This window comes from Suricata suricatta, chromosome 3, assembly GCF_006229205.1.
Source record: "Suricata suricatta isolate VVHF042 chromosome 3, meerkat_22Aug2017_6uvM2_HiC, whole genome shotgun sequence".
NCBI lineage: Eukaryota > Metazoa > Chordata > Mammalia > Carnivora > Herpestidae > Suricata > Suricata suricatta.
The window spans coordinates 54,592,382-54,608,170 of NC_043702.1; the positions used below are offsets into that span (position 1 = coordinate 54,592,382).

General features: G+C 33.9%; 1 protein-coding gene across 2 annotated transcripts in view; it reads right to left on the reverse strand.

Annotated features, from left to right (window-relative positions):
* MTX2 (metaxin 2) overlaps window positions 1-15,789 on the reverse strand; it is a 62,562-nt gene that overhangs the window by 1,261 nt on the left and 45,512 nt on the right. The window contains exons 5-9 of one of the 2 annotated variants that reach the window (XM_029934346.1): window positions 11,228-11,304; window positions 9,873-9,965; window positions 9,327-9,365; window positions 8,818-8,943; window positions 7,585-7,661 (exon numbers count right to left, since the gene is read on the reverse strand). In XM_029934346.1, the coding sequence (XP_029790206.1) occupies window positions 7,585-7,661; window positions 8,818-8,943; window positions 9,327-9,365; window positions 9,873-9,965; window positions 11,228-11,304 (412 nt within the window). The remainder of the gene's footprint in view (window positions 1-7,584; window positions 7,662-8,817; window positions 8,944-9,326; window positions 9,366-9,872; window positions 9,966-11,227; window positions 11,305-15,789) is intronic. The other variant, XM_029934347.1, reaches the window with a different exon arrangement.

The following is a 15,789-nucleotide window of genomic DNA, read 5'->3' on the forward strand; positions in this document are numbered from 1 at the left end:
AAAAGATGAAAACCGTATTCTGGATTATTCAGTGCTAACTCTAACTCCCCTCTTTCTCAGCATTGCTGAGGCAAATCTTATGATATTCATTTGACTCTGTTTACCTGGTAACTGACCTTGGTCAGCTGCTTTGTTTTCCCACCTTGAAGCCTATATAAAAGACAGTTTTCTGAATAAAGCTCTCTCTTTTGCCTGATCGGAAAACCGTGAGTTCTGTCTTTACTCTCTGCGTCTCCCTCTCCTGCCCCCTTTTTCTCTCCCTCCCTCAGGAGAAGGACCCGAGACGATTCTCCACCCTGCTGATTCTCCGCCTGGCCGGTAGGGGTGGAGGACGAAACAGGTACCGCCAAACGCTGGGGACGAGCGGCCCGGCCCGCGGGTTACGACATACCATTACTAAAGTCAGAGCTATAAACATAAAACTGTCAATGTTACTATATATAAATACCATAAAAAACCTACTTTTTTAAAACTAATTTTAATGTTTATTTTTGAGAGAGAGAGAGAGAGCGAGCGAGCATGTGTGAGCAGGGGAGGGCAGAGGGTGGACAGAGGATCTGAAGCAGGTTCTGTGCTGACAACAGAGAGCCTTATGCAGGACTTGAGTTGAACTCACAAACCATGAGATCGTGACCTGAGCCAAAGTAGGATGCTTAACCTACTGAGCAACCCAGGAGCCCCTAAACCTAATTATTATTTTTTTATTTATTTTGAGAGAGAGTGCATATGCATGCACAGGCAGGGAGGGGCAGAGAGAGAGAGGGAGAGACAGAATCCCAAGCAGGCTCTCTGCTCTCAGCCTGGAGCCCAACACAGGCCTTGATCCCATGAACCAAGAGATCATGCATGACGTGAGACAAAAATCGAGTCAGAGGCTTTACCGATTATGCCACCCAGATACCGCTAAAACCTGATTTATGGAAAAAAAAAAAGGGAATAAACTCAGAAAATATTTGCAATTCATATACAATAACAAAAAAAAATACACTTTGCCAAATACTTCTACTGAATTGTTCAAGAGCCAAGATCCTGATGAACACCCAGTTTTAATAACTTTTCCTCTACCATATAAAGAAAAAACAACATTCCTATCCTTCTGCTAAGTAGTGAATTTTAATTTGAATACTAATAGCAACTCTCCTAAGATTTTTAACATCTTTTATATATATTATTACATCTAGCTTTATAGACTTTTTATAAGAAAAATATTCGAGGGTCATCCTTCCCACATTTCTGTTAGTTATTACTATTCTTTTTTCCCTATTTTTATTGAGAAATAATTGACACACATCATTGTATAAGTTTAAGATGTACAGCATGATGGTTGACTTGCATATATTAAGAAATGATTATCCCAAAAAAGTTCAGTTAACATCCATCGGTTATCTACTATTCATTCATGTGAATGTCAACATAAAAATACTGTAAAATGTGAATGTTTTCTTAATCTTTCCCATTTAAAATTTTTCTGCACTCAACTTTTTTGCTTTATTATGATTGCATATTTCTTTTTTTTTCTGATACCTCTTATAGTCAGTCCAGTTAAAACACATTAATTTTTGTCTCCGTCTTCAAGTAGTTTTTCTCTCCCTTATACTACTAACTTGTCATGTCTTCATACTCTAGCAATAACCTACATATTCTTTCTTTACATACTAATCACTGATCTTTAGGACTGTCGTTCAAATTTGTAAATCAAGTCCGTTGCCAACCTTTTTTATATCTAACCTTTGAAGTTTTGAGCAATTCCTCCTTACTGTTCTCAGGTGGTAATTTTTTAAATTATTATTAAAGTGTAATTGACACATAGTGTTAGATTAGCTTCATACGTACAATATATTGATTCAACAATTCTATACATAACTCAATACTCACCATAGTTACTATAGTCACCGTACATTATTACAGTATTATGACTATATTCCCTATGCTAGCTTTACTTTTCATCTCCATGACTTATTTATTCTATAAGTTTGTACCTCTTAATTCCCTTTATCTATTTTGCTTATCTTTCCCATTCCACTTCCCTCCTAGTAACTGCCAGTTTGTTTTCTGTGTTTGAGAGTCTAGGTTTTTGTTTATTCTGTTTTTTTTAGATTCCAAATATAAGTAAAATTATATGGTATTTGTCTTTCTTTGAGTTAGTATAATACCCTCTAGGTCCATCCATGTTGCAGCAAATGGCAAGACCTCATTCCTTTAATTAACATGCCATGTCATATATATATTATAGTATATTTTTATTACATATATATATATATATATATATATATACAGACTTTCTTTATTCCTTCACCTATGACTGATAGATACTTGGGTTGCTTCCATTATTTGGCTTTGGTAAATAATGCTGCAATCAACAAATTAAATATGTACCTTTTCAAATCTGTATTTTCATTTTTTCTTTTGAGTGAGTACCCAGTAATGAAATTACTGGATATTTCTATTTTGTAATTTTCTGAGGAAACTCCATACTGTTTCTCATAGTGGATGCACCAATTTACATTTTTACCAACTGTGCACAAGGGTTCCCTTTTCTCCACCCTCACCAACACTTTTTAATTTCTTGTCTTTTTGATAATAGTCATTCTGACTGGCGAGGTGATATCTCACTGTGGTTTGGATTTGCATTTCCCTTATGATTAGTAATGTTACGTGTCTTTTCATGGGTCTGTTGGCCATCTGTATGTCTTCCTTGGAAAAATATCTATCTACTCATTTCCTCTGCCAATTTTTTAATCAGATTGGTTTTTTGATGTCGAGTTGTAGAAGTTCTTTATATTTTTTTGATATTAACCCCTTATCAAATATATCACTTGCAAATATCTTCTCCCATTCAGTAGATTGCCTTTTCATTTTGTTGGTGGTTTTACTCTGCAAAAACTTATTTTGGGGTAGTACCAAGTTTATTTTTGCTTTTGTTTCCCTTGCCTGAAGAGACAGATCTGTAAATATGTTGCTAAAGGTGATGTCTAAAGGATTACTGTTTATTTTTCTTTTAGTTTTATGGTTTCAGGTCTCACATTTAGGTCTTTAGTCCATTTTGAGTTTATTTCTGTGTATGATGTGAGAAAGTGGTCCAGTTTCATTCTTTTGCATGTGGCTGTCCAGTTTGCACAATGCCATTTATTAAAAAGACTATCTTTTCCCCATTGTATATTTTTGCCTCCTATGTCACAGATTAATTGATCATATACGTGTGGGTTTATTTCTGGGCTCTGTATCCTGTTCCATTGATCTGTGTCTGATTTGGTACCAGTACCATACTGTTTTGATTACTACAGCTTAATAATATATCCTGAAATCTGGGATTATGATGCCTCCTACTTTGTTCTTCTTTCTCAAGATTGCTTTTGATATTTGAGGCTTTTTGTGGTTCCATACATATTTTAGGATTATTTGTCCTAGTTCTATGAAAAATGTTATTTGTATTTTGATAGGGATTGCATTCAATATGTAGATTGCTTTGAGTAATATGGACATTTTAACAAAATTAATTCTTCAAATCCATGAGCAGACTATATCTTTCCATGTTTGTTTATGTTCGTGTTAAATTCTTTCATCAATGTCTTACAGTTTTGAGGGTATAGGTTTCCCGCCTCCCTGGTTAAATTTATTCCTAGGTATTTTTATTCTTTTTGGTGCCACTGATGAGATTAATAATGAGATTACTTTCTTAGTTTCTCTGTTACTTTGTAATTAGTGCATAGAAACACAATAGATTTCTATAGATTAATTTTGTATCTGCAAATTTATTGAAATAATTTGTCAGTTCTTGTAGCTTTTTGGTGGAGTCTTTAGGATTTCCTATATATTATCATGTCATCTGCAAAAAGTGACAGCTTTACTCCTTCCTTAACAATCTGGATGTCTTTGATTTCTTTTTTTTATCTGATTGCTGTGGCTAGGATTTCCAGTACTTTATTGAATAAAAGTGGCGAGAGTGGACATCCTTGTCATGTTCCTGATCTTAAAGGAAAAGCTTTTCGTTTTTCACAACTGAATTAATCTGGGTTTTAATATATGGCCTTTATTATATTAAGGTATGTTTCCTCTATTCCCACTTTGTTGAGAGTTTTTGTCATAAAGAGATGTCATATTTTGTCAAATGCTTTTTCTGGATCAACTGAGATGAAGACCATATGGTTTTTATCCTTTCTCTTATTAATGTGATTTAGCACACTGATTGATTTGAGAATACTACATCACCCCTGCATCCATGGAATAAGTCCCATTTAATCTTGGTGAATGATCTTTTTAATGTACCGTTGAATTCCATTTACTAATATTTTGTTGAGGATTTTTATATCTATGCTCATCAGAGATACTAGCCTGGTTTGGGTATCAGAGTAATGCTGGCCTTATAGAATGAATTTGTAAGTTTTCCTTCCTCTTCTATTTTCTTGAATAGCTTGAGAAGAATAGGTATAAACTCTTCTTTAAATGTCTGGTAGAATCCACCTGTGAAACCATCTGGTCCTGGAATTTTGTTTGTTGGGAGTTCTTTCTTTATTGATTAAATATCTCAATGGATAATTTACTGAATAAACCTCAATAAAACCCAATTCCTCTCTGAAATCTTTAATCTTAAGATTCCCATGTGAGAGGCACCTAGGTGGCTCAGTCAGTTAAGCATCCGACTTTGGCTCAGGTCATGATCTCACGGTCCATGGGTTCGAGCCCCGCATCAGGCTCTGTGCTGACAGCTCTGTGACTCCCTCTCTCTCTGCTCCTCCCCTGCTCAGTCTCTGTCTCTCTCTCTCAAAATAAAATAAAGACATTAAAAAAAAAAAAAGATTCACATGTGAAATTTTTGCAGCATTTCTTCAATATCCTTTCCCATCAGTATATGAAGGTTTATTTTCACATTTTACCATTTAATAGTTAATAACAATACTCTTTCTTTTTCAGAAATAACTCTTCTTCTAATTTCTCAATTTAAGCTAGTTTCAAAAAACAGTTATCAAGGCTCTGTTACCAAACAGGTTTTGTTTAGAAAACACACAGACCCACAGGGAGCTCAAAATTGCTTTACAACAATGTAATTCACTCAATAATATAAATATATACATACAGGTAATATATATATATAGATATATGTGTATATATATGTGTGTGTATATATATATATATATATATATATATATAAAACACTTTATTTTTTTATCCCAAGTCCATGCTCACACTATGAAAAAGAACAAATGACCTAGTAGTCTTTCAGTAGTTGTCTTAAAAGATAGCACATCAGCAAGATAGCAAGAAATACAGATTTTGTTTAATTGCATTTCAGAAATATGACTTAAAAGATTTAAAAGCTACCAATACTATATACTATTAAGAATAAAGAGGCCACACAATGTTAATAACTATCTTGCATTATTTCTGATTTCATTCAATTTCACTTTGCTTTTTTCATTCCACCATTTATCTTCTTTGTCCTCTTTTTCCAATTCCTATTCTTACTGCAGGATCTCCCTCATCTACCCTTTCCCCTTCTCTCCTCAAATACAACTACTGAGTTTCCTTCTCCTCAGATATAACTACTGGGTTTCTTTCTCCTCAAATACAACTACTGAGTTTCTTTCATGAGTCCTCTCAACATCTCCAGGAGGCATGCTAGGAGAAAAATTTACTCTAATTTTAGAGGGTAAGGGGAGGATACACAGGGAAATAAAGTAACTTGCCGAAGTCGGATATATATTAAAGCCAAGAAGAGAATTCAGGGCCACCAACCTAGAATCCAATACCACCTGATCTAGTAGTATCTTAAGTATCTTAAGCTAGTGCTTATTCACTAAGGTATAGTATCTCACAAAGTAATAATTCCTGACAGATAAAAGGATGGGAAAAATTCTGTCCTATCGAAATGAAAATACAATTTACTTTTTCCTAATTCCAGTTTAGTATTAATCAGACAATGGGGTAAAACTAAAGTTAAAAATAAAATCTATTCTTTTTTCAATCATCAGGGGAAAATGTTTATGTAAGTCTCATACAAGGTAAAATTATTTCAGAAACCTACATCTTAATATTAAACAGTTCCTCCAGAGCAAATTTTTGGGTTTTTGCCTGTTCTCAATTTTGAATTTTTCATTACAAGTTTAAATATAATTGTGTCCTTATAAGAAAAAAAATTTTTTTATATTTCCACTAAATTACATGCTAAATGATACCTGGTTATGAAGTCCCTGACATGACTTACATGAGAAAAATAAGTTAGATATATTCTCTTGGCCTCCCATGAAGACTGCATGCGTCACAAAACTAACTCCTAACATAAAACAATGTAGGTCAAACAATAAAACACACCTCTTCTGGGTTTTCCAACCCCTAAGAATTCCTCTATCAGCAAGACAAGGAACTACTTGATACTAAAATGTGGATACATTTCTTTTGTGTTAGAGACATAGAGATCTGTTATCTCTGAAACACAAATAGAATCTACATTGCAAACATAACTAACGCACATAAAATTGTTAATTTTACTATACATAAATACCATAACAAACCTAATTTGCAAAAAATTTTTTTAATGTTTATTTTTGAGAGAGAAAGAGAGAGAGAGAGAAAGTGCGCATGAGCAAGCAGGCGAGGGCAGAGGGGGTGGACAGAGGATCTGAAGCAGGTTGTGTACTGACAACAGAGAATCTTATGCGGGGCTTGAACTCACGAACCATGAGATCATGACCTGAGCCGAAGTAAAATGTTTAACCTGCTAAGCCACCCAGGAGTCCCTAAACCTAATTACTATTTTTTTTTAAGTTTATTTATTTTGAGAGAGAGTGCGTGTGTGTGTGGGCACAAGTGGGAGAGGGAAAGAGAGAGGGAGAGACAGAATCTTAAGCAGGCTCTGTGCTCTCAGCCTGAAGCCCAACACAAGGCTCGATCCCATGAACCAAGAGATCATGCATGACCTAAGACAAAATCAAGAGTCAGAGGCTTTACCAACTGAGCAGATAGGCAGAGAGAGGGGGACAGAGGATCTGACATGGTCTGTGCTGTTAGCAGAGCCCGATGTGGGGCTCGAACCCACAAACTGCAAGACCATCACCTGGGCTGAAGTCAAACACTTAACCAACTGAGCCACCCAGGCGCCCCTATTTTCATTAACTTTTAAAAGATAAGTTCATAATAGTGTTTGTCCATGCAACAATATTTTTAATTGTTTATTTGTATTCATTTTTCTAATCCCCAGGGTATCACCTATATAAAAAAGTATAGTTCATGTTTTAACAGTACTTTCCAAATGTAGAATTTTATTAAGATTATGTAGTTCCATACACAACATCTGGAACTACCCCTAGCAGCAGCTATCATATCAGAAAATAATGACTGGTTTACATGTCTGCCCTTAAGACAAATTATTAATAGCAAGGACAACATTTTAGAAATTTTAGTCTCCCAGAGCCTACAGCCATGTCTGATAACCAAGTGCTAAGTAATTGTCTACTGAGGGCAAAATTGAATTTAAATAGCACAAGATCTTTTCACAAATATTTCTTAATAAAACAATTCCTCTATGATAAAATAAATTTGTAAACTAACAATATAGAAAAGAAACTAAAACAAGATAAAATTCCTTACTGCTTATTGAAGAAATATGGTTGTGTTCCCAGTCTTTGAGAAAGTGCTTGACAGCACTGGTCTACATCTTCTAAGACCTAACAAAGGCAACAGACCACAAAGAAAATTATTTAAATTAGCAAATAAAATGTGTCTAATACTTAATTTGCATTATAGTTTATAACAAAAATATAAATTTAAGTAACCTTTTATAATATATTTAAATGAGACTACAGAACACATCCAGAACATAAGCTATATTTTTTCACAAGCAAAACTTCCTATATAATGAATAGGAAGAAAATGTGAGAACAGATTTCCTTTAAACACAAGTACACTTAACTTACTTATAAGGATTCCTATCAAGAAACTTTTTGTCTCAAAACACCATTTCCTACAAAAATGTTTTCTTGAATATATTCAAATGACGTTACATATACTAACAAACTTTCTTCATAAAGATGACACTGCTGACCCATGAGTAAAAGCATCTGAGTTGTTTTCCTGCCAGTGGAGATGGATTTCATTTACTCAAACCCTGTTCATTTACCCAACCCCCCTTTGTAGCCAATGGCACACCTCAGTAACTGGCTGCTAGGACTCCCTGGAAAGGCATTATTAAGTTAATGACTGAACTAGTTCAATCTCATGACCTTGACAAGATACATTTTTTTTAAATTTTGCTACTTCAGCAAATTTAAGATTAAAATATATATATATGTGTGTGTATATATGTGTGTGTGTGTGTATATATACATACATATATACATATACATACATACATATATATATATATATATATAAAGCACTATATTTAACAGGGTTTTGTTTCTTTAAGCCCTGATGTCGCAGATCTATATTTACTGACATAAAAGATGCCCACGATGTATTGGTGAATGGGGAAAAAAATCAGAATATAGAGTGACAGGTATATTATGATCCCATTTAAGGAAAATGTTAAGAGATATCCAGAAGAATATTCTCCAAACAGTTAGCAGTGGCAATTTCTAGGCAGTAGGATTTCAAGCAATTTCTAATTCCTTTTTTAATTTTTCTGTGTTATGTAATTTGTTTTAGAGTAAGCATGTATGATTTTTTGTGAAACAAATAAAAACTATTTCAAGTCAGAAAAAAATAAGAGCAAATGTTTTCTTAATTTTTTATTATGTTGGGATTTTTTTAACTATTAATACAAAAAATGAATTTCTTTGTGCATTAAAATTGAGGCTTTTGTCCACTTCAATCCAAACTCACCTGGTCCAGAGTCTTGTTACCCCATCCAATAGCTTTCATCTTACGCTTGACTTCCCACTGTTTCTGATAGGCCAAAATGTGATTCAGGGGCCAAGGGTAAGGAGATCCATATCTAGCATGAGTGATCTAGAGCAAAGAGATTTTGTTATAAACATGACTCTCTCTAAAAACAAAGCCTGTTCTTACAAATAGAATTCTTAGGAAAACATATTTTCAGAATACAAACTGCAATCTGAAAAAAATACATCGCTTGCAATCTAAAAAATTAAAATTTTAAGCCATTCCCTTTAAAAATATATAAACTTTTATGTACTTTGCAACCAGTTATATCAAACAATGACACATAGCTTCCCTAAAATGTATGTGCAAGCAAAATTAAAGTAAGTGAAAAACTATATCACTAATGGTATAAACCACAATGTTTCATTTATGAGCAGGGACTTAAGATTCTGAGCAAAAGTGTTTTCTCATTAAATTTTAATTAAGATAAATGCTGCAGAGCCACTCACCTCCCCTACTGTAGCTTCATCACACCACTGAAGATACAACTAGGAACAAAAGAACAGTCACTAAAACTTTAGAACACCAAAGAGAAAATGGATAAAGGAAATTATTTTTTGCGATGGTGATTTTTTAGAAGTCAACTTTATAAATGTCACATATAAGAAAGTTTTGCTCTTTTGGCTAATGTTGCTATACAGAATTATTAAATTTAATTAATGGTAGTACTTTAATAAAAGTATTTCTAACTCACATAGTAGTATATCTCTAAATACCATCAAAGCATTTTACAGATATTAATTAAGTAAACCTCCTAAGATCAAAATCAAATAATGAATGGGGAAGAATCACTCCTTTTTACAAACAGAAGAACTATATCAGAAAATGTAAGGCAACTTGTTCAAACATAACCAAATAATGCCAGGAACCATCCTAGTCCTAATACTGACTGACTATATTCCTATTTCTCAATAATTTTTAAATAACTCATTAGGAAAGATGATCTTTTATAAGAGGAAAAGCTTACTCTCAAGGCCTATTATTTTCTATTGTACCTCTGCAGTCAACAGCATATTGTTGACTAATTCCATGTAGGCTTTCATTTCTGCTTTTTGGACTTCATCCAGCCCATCACTAAGAGAATGGCCCTAAAGGGAATTTAAAAAAATTTTAAAGGGCATCATATTAAATAGACAAAAACTTTCAGTTATCTTACTACCAAATAATATAAGTGTTTTTACATCAATGTTTTTATGACAAATGTCCAATAAACTTCCAAAATATCTCCTAAAATAAAATTTTATATGAGAAATGGCTAATTATCTGCTATCATGACAAAACATTAATAAGTAGCATTTATATGCTACCATAAAAGTGTATCTTTTAAAGGACAAAATGACACTTTCAATTCTTTCACAAAAGAAGAAAACAAGAATGGTCAGTAAACCTCGTTTTTCTAAGAGACTAACCTTATTAGTAATAAAATAAATACCAAAAGATTGACATGTGTTGCTTATAAAGTGGTCAAAGTTGAAAAAAATGTTAGTAAATGTATAGGGAAATAGACATTACTTTTTAAATTCTATTATAATAATGAGAAAAATGCATAAAATGGTATCAGTTTAATCCAGCCATCTGTGGTGAGATTTTAAAAATGCACACCCCTTTAATATCACAGTATTATCTTAGGAATTTATCCTAAGAAGATAATCTGACAAGTTTACAAATGGTGTCTGCAGAAGAATATTTATCTGAACACTCAGTAAGAGCCAAAAACTGACTACAACTTAAGTATCCATCAATAAAGACTTAAGTAAATAAATTATAATACAACCGTATAGAAGGATAAAATATAACAATTTAAAAGGATGATGTATTTCTGTCATTAACATGGAAGAATATACAAACTTATTGATGATTTTAAAAGGCAGGTAGCAAAATAGCACATAATAGTGAGATCTACATTTTCCTATACATGCCAAGAAAAAGTCTGGAAAGATGTTAATGCGGGTTGTCTTTTATAACTATTTTTTTCTTTATAATTATTAAAACCTAAACTAAATCATTCAGATGTATATATTAATATTCAACTTCCAAATATATCCTATATTTCCTTTTCAAAGGTTAACCTGACATTTTATAACAACCTAAGTTTTCATTTATGACCAAAATTCTCATAAGTGTAAGTTAGAAAATTATCTACCATTTTGTAAAGATCAAATTACATCTTTTGCCATTGATTTACATTATGGGAGAATAAAACTTACACTTCAGAAATATTTCTCCACTAGTTTATATTGGCATTTTATGAAACCAGGTTAAAATCAATGTAAATGTTAAGACATGCTGAAGAATGATGAATGACTTTAGAGTAACTGTGATCAAATACATTTAATATCTTTTTTATTACCTTTGCTTTAACGAATTGGACTATTGGACCAAGTTCTGATACTACTTGATTTCCTACATGAATAAAAGGTACTTTACCTGTTGAGGAAAAAGAAATGCATGAAAACATTTTCAGTAAATTAACATAAAAATGGAATGTGTTTTATTAATATACTGACCTTGGAACCCTGTAACTTTTGAAAATTACAGTTAAATGTGTACCTTAAATTCTATAAACTTTTTAAAATTTATTTACTTTGAAAGAGAGAGAGAATATGAGCAGGGGAGAGTCAGAAAGAGAGGAAGAAGATCCCAAGCAGGCCCTGAACTATCAGCATGAAGCCCAGCATGGGACTCCAACTCTCAAACCCTGAGATCATAACCTGAGCCAAAATCAAGAGGCAAACGCTTAAATGACTGAGACACACAGGCACCCCAAATTCTAAAAACAATTACTAATTTAACAGAAAAAAAGGAGATTCATTTCTAGAATCTCACTGGTATATAATAACTGATCACAATAATATTCCCTTTTCAGAATTAACACTAACAAATCACTATATAGTAGTAAATGCTAATTATTCAACTTACATGAACAGGCAGGACATTAGTTCACAATCACTGATAGGTTTATAAGAAATGTAGTGGGTCTTTCTCTTCAGAGTGCAATGAATCAATCTATTTTTAAACTACATTTAAGAAGAGACTTCTTTTTACATCTACTTTTAAGCCTCAAACACCCATTGAGTTCAGTAATCTTAAGAACATGATGGTACATTAATTCATGTCTGACTCAAAAAAATCAGGAATTAAGAGAATTAACAATTGTTGAAGGTATGCTAGTTTATAAATTCTAATTCAAAGTATGTTCCTAGACTCATTTGGGGGGGGAATAAAATTATGCTTATAAAAACTGGTTTCTCGGGGCGCCTGGGTGGTTCAGTCAGTCAGTTAAGCGTGAGGCTTCGGCTCAGGTCATGATCTCATAGTTGGTGGGTTCGAGCCCTGCATGGGGCTCTGTGCTGACAGCTAGCTCGGAGACTGGAGTCTGGAGCCTGTCTTCAGATTCTTTCTCCCTCTCTCTCTCTGACCCTCCTCTGCTCAAGTTGTCTCTCTCTCAAAAATAAATAAAACATTAAAAAAATTTTTTAACTGATTTCTCTATATAAATGTCACATTAAAAAAGTATTTCATTTTTTATAAAAACAGTTGATGAAATTATCAGAGATGATAACAGTCTCCAAATAGCTATGAAGTTCACCCCAAAAGCTAGAAGAAGAAACCTGCTGTCAGACCCAGTTCAAATAGAGTTCACACTAACAGCAGGCTTCCTTCAGGGTCCTCTTCAACAGCTGGTCTCCTCTCGACCTCACGCAGCCCTAGGGTAATGGATGAGGTGCACAGCATCAACAAAACCTTCACCTACATCCATGAGATAATGGTGCATTACAAGGGAAAGGCAGGCCTTCAGGGAAACAAATCAATAGATGTATTCAGAAGACATTTCCATGTTACCGATATAAAACCACTGCATTCCACATACCTTCCTTCTAATCTTGCAAAGGAGAAAAGAATTTATCTGGGTAAGTATTAGGTCATAGTGTTTTTTAACTTGAGATAAAAATCTTTGTAAGTACTATAATGCTAGAAATAGCGCAGGTTGTCTGTGATAAAATGATCTAAGAATGAAAACTATGTGTGGATAGAAGGTTATTTTTAGGGCATAGCATTTTGAAAACAAAGTGTATTTCTCATTTTCAATAACCAGTTTGGCATTCTTGGATGGAATCTGTATTTTATTTCTTTTCTTAAAAATACTTTCAGTATTGGGCGTCTGGGTGGCTCAAGGTAAGCATCTGACTTCAGCTCAGGTCATGATCTCTGGTTCGCAATTCTAGCCCCATATCGGGCTCTCTGCTCTCACCACAGAGCCCACTTCAGATCCTCTGTCCCCCTCTCTCTCCCCCTCTCCTGCCCATGCTCTCTCTCTCTCAAAAATAAATTTAAAAAAAATATTTTTTCAGTACTGTAGATTATGAAGCAGGAAATCAATGCAAGCAGTCAACTGAGTATTCCTGTATCTCTAAATATAAAGAAATAAATAAAAATCAAGGCAACAAATTACAAGTAAATAATGTTTTTGTCACTAGCCTGATTTAGAGTGGAGCCAATCTTGGGGAACCTAGGTGGCTCAGACAGTTAAGCACCTGACTCTTGATTTCAGCTCAGGTCATGATCTCACGGTTCATGTGTTTGAGTCCTGCGTTGGGCTCTGTGCTCAGAGCACAGAGCCTGCTTAGGATTCTTTCTCCCCACCCCCCCACCCCTCATATACTCACATACGCTCTCTCTCTCTCTCTCTCAAAATAAATAAATAAACTTAAAAATGTGGAGCCAATGTTACATCCTTATTATTGCAGGTATCAAGCAAAAGCACAGTGAGACATTTATCCTCTGGCACCAATCAAAGACCATTAAAAAAAATAAAGGCTCTATTTCTTAATTTAAGCAAATTAATCATTTTTACAACTTTTGTTTTTAGGGGCTCCTGACTGGCTCAATCAATAGAGCATGCGACTCTTGATCTCACGGTCATGAGTTCAAGTCCCACATTGGGCGTGGGGCCTACTTAAAGATTTTTTAAAAAGTGCTTTTAAAAAAGAACTTTTGTTTTTAAAGGAAGCAAGAAGAAAGCAAGCAAGTTTGTAGGTTCAGAAAATATTAGAAATAAAATGAACCCCAGAGACCATCTAATGCAATCACCACATATTACAGATGAAGTCACTGAGGCTCAAAAAAGAGAAGTGAAATTTTCCAAGGAAACTGTTAGTAAGTGACAAGGTCACAGAAGGATTACAGTAAAAATTTCCTAGCTCTTAGCCAAGCAGTCTTCTGACCACTCCATGATGTTCTCTGCTTTAAAAATCTACTACAAGATCATGCAAACAAATAAAAGAATCCCTGATCACCCCAAATCATAGGATTGAAGAGAATACTAATAATCATAAGATGAAATTTAAATAAATGCCTTAGGAAAAAGTGCCATTTTCATCTACTTATGGGACACTTCTTCCTATGAGTGTGTATGTGTATGTGTGTGTATAAATATTATATGAAATATAATATATATATGGCTTATAGCCTCTATAGTATTTGTCTTTCATAGAGTCTATACAAAGACAGATATCTACCTAGGTAATACTTAGTACAGTCATTTTAGGCAACAGTTGGATGAATTATATGGCTTTTCCTCATTTGCCAAAGATAGTAACTTTAGTATTAGAGTATTAACTTTTCTATATGAATAGCTACACTCTTTGTATGACTACATAAAGAAAAAAGATGGACAGAAACCAATGTAATTCATTTCACCAGAATTCAGAAAGTTTATAAAATCTCTGTACGAAAGTAACAGAAAATGAGTCGATGAATGGCCTTCAAGAATCTAAAACATGTCTATGCTTACAAATCTAGAAATTCTTTTATGGAGATGTTTTAAAATGTATATGCATAACTCATAAATCTAACAGAGAAACCTAACAGAGGACCAGAGGGAGGGGAAGGGGGAAAGAGAGTTGGGGAGAGAGAGGGACACAAACCATGAGAGACTACTGAATACTGAAAACAAATCGAGGGCTTAAGGGGGAGGGGGAGGGGGGTAATGGTCATGGAGGGGGGCACTGTGAAGAGAAGCACTGGGTGTTATATGGAAACCAATTTGATAATAAACTATTATAAAAAATGTATATGCATAAATCTATAAATGCAAATGTATTAATGTAGAATTTTCAGTGTGTATGGAGGCCTTCTTCACAGCTGTTGATAATTATTACCACCTTTAAGAATCTAAGATGAAAAGAAAAAAATGCTTTATACAAGTCATTTCTAGGTTATCTTCAGGGAGAAGACAGATAAATGTCTCCCTAAAAGCAATGTAACTCATTTACCCCAACCATTATTACTCAATGGATTTACCCATAAAGGAGTGAGTCTGTGTTATTACTGCACCAGCAAAACCATAATTATAATCCATATCAATTCTAGTTAACATTTACCAGTTTTGTGGCACTATACTTTTATATTAAAAATTATCTGAACCAGGGGCACCCAGGTGGTTCAACGGTTGGGCGATGGACTTCGGATCAGGTCATGACCTCACAGTTCATGAGTTCAAGCCCCACATCCAGCTCTGTGCTGAGAGCTCAGACCTCGGAGCCTGGAACCTGCTTCAGATTCTGTGTCTCCCTCTCTCTCTGCCCCTCCCCCTCTTGCATTCTGTCTGTCTGTCTCTCTCTATCAAGAATAAATGTTAAAAAAAATAAAAAATAAAAAACTGAAAAGTAGCAATTTAAAAAATTTATCTGAACCATATTTATTTAAAACTGTACCTTAATCTACAAGAATATGACACACAGAAAAGGCAACACTGATTATAAGAAAGGCTAAAATCTTAATAAAAAGTACTTAAAACCTGTTGAAATAAAAATAAAACAAAAAGAAATAATTAGAAACCAAAAGATTTCAGAAATGACCTTAAGATCTTTGACAAGTTAATAATTCCACAATCTCTCTTCTTCCCTCTGT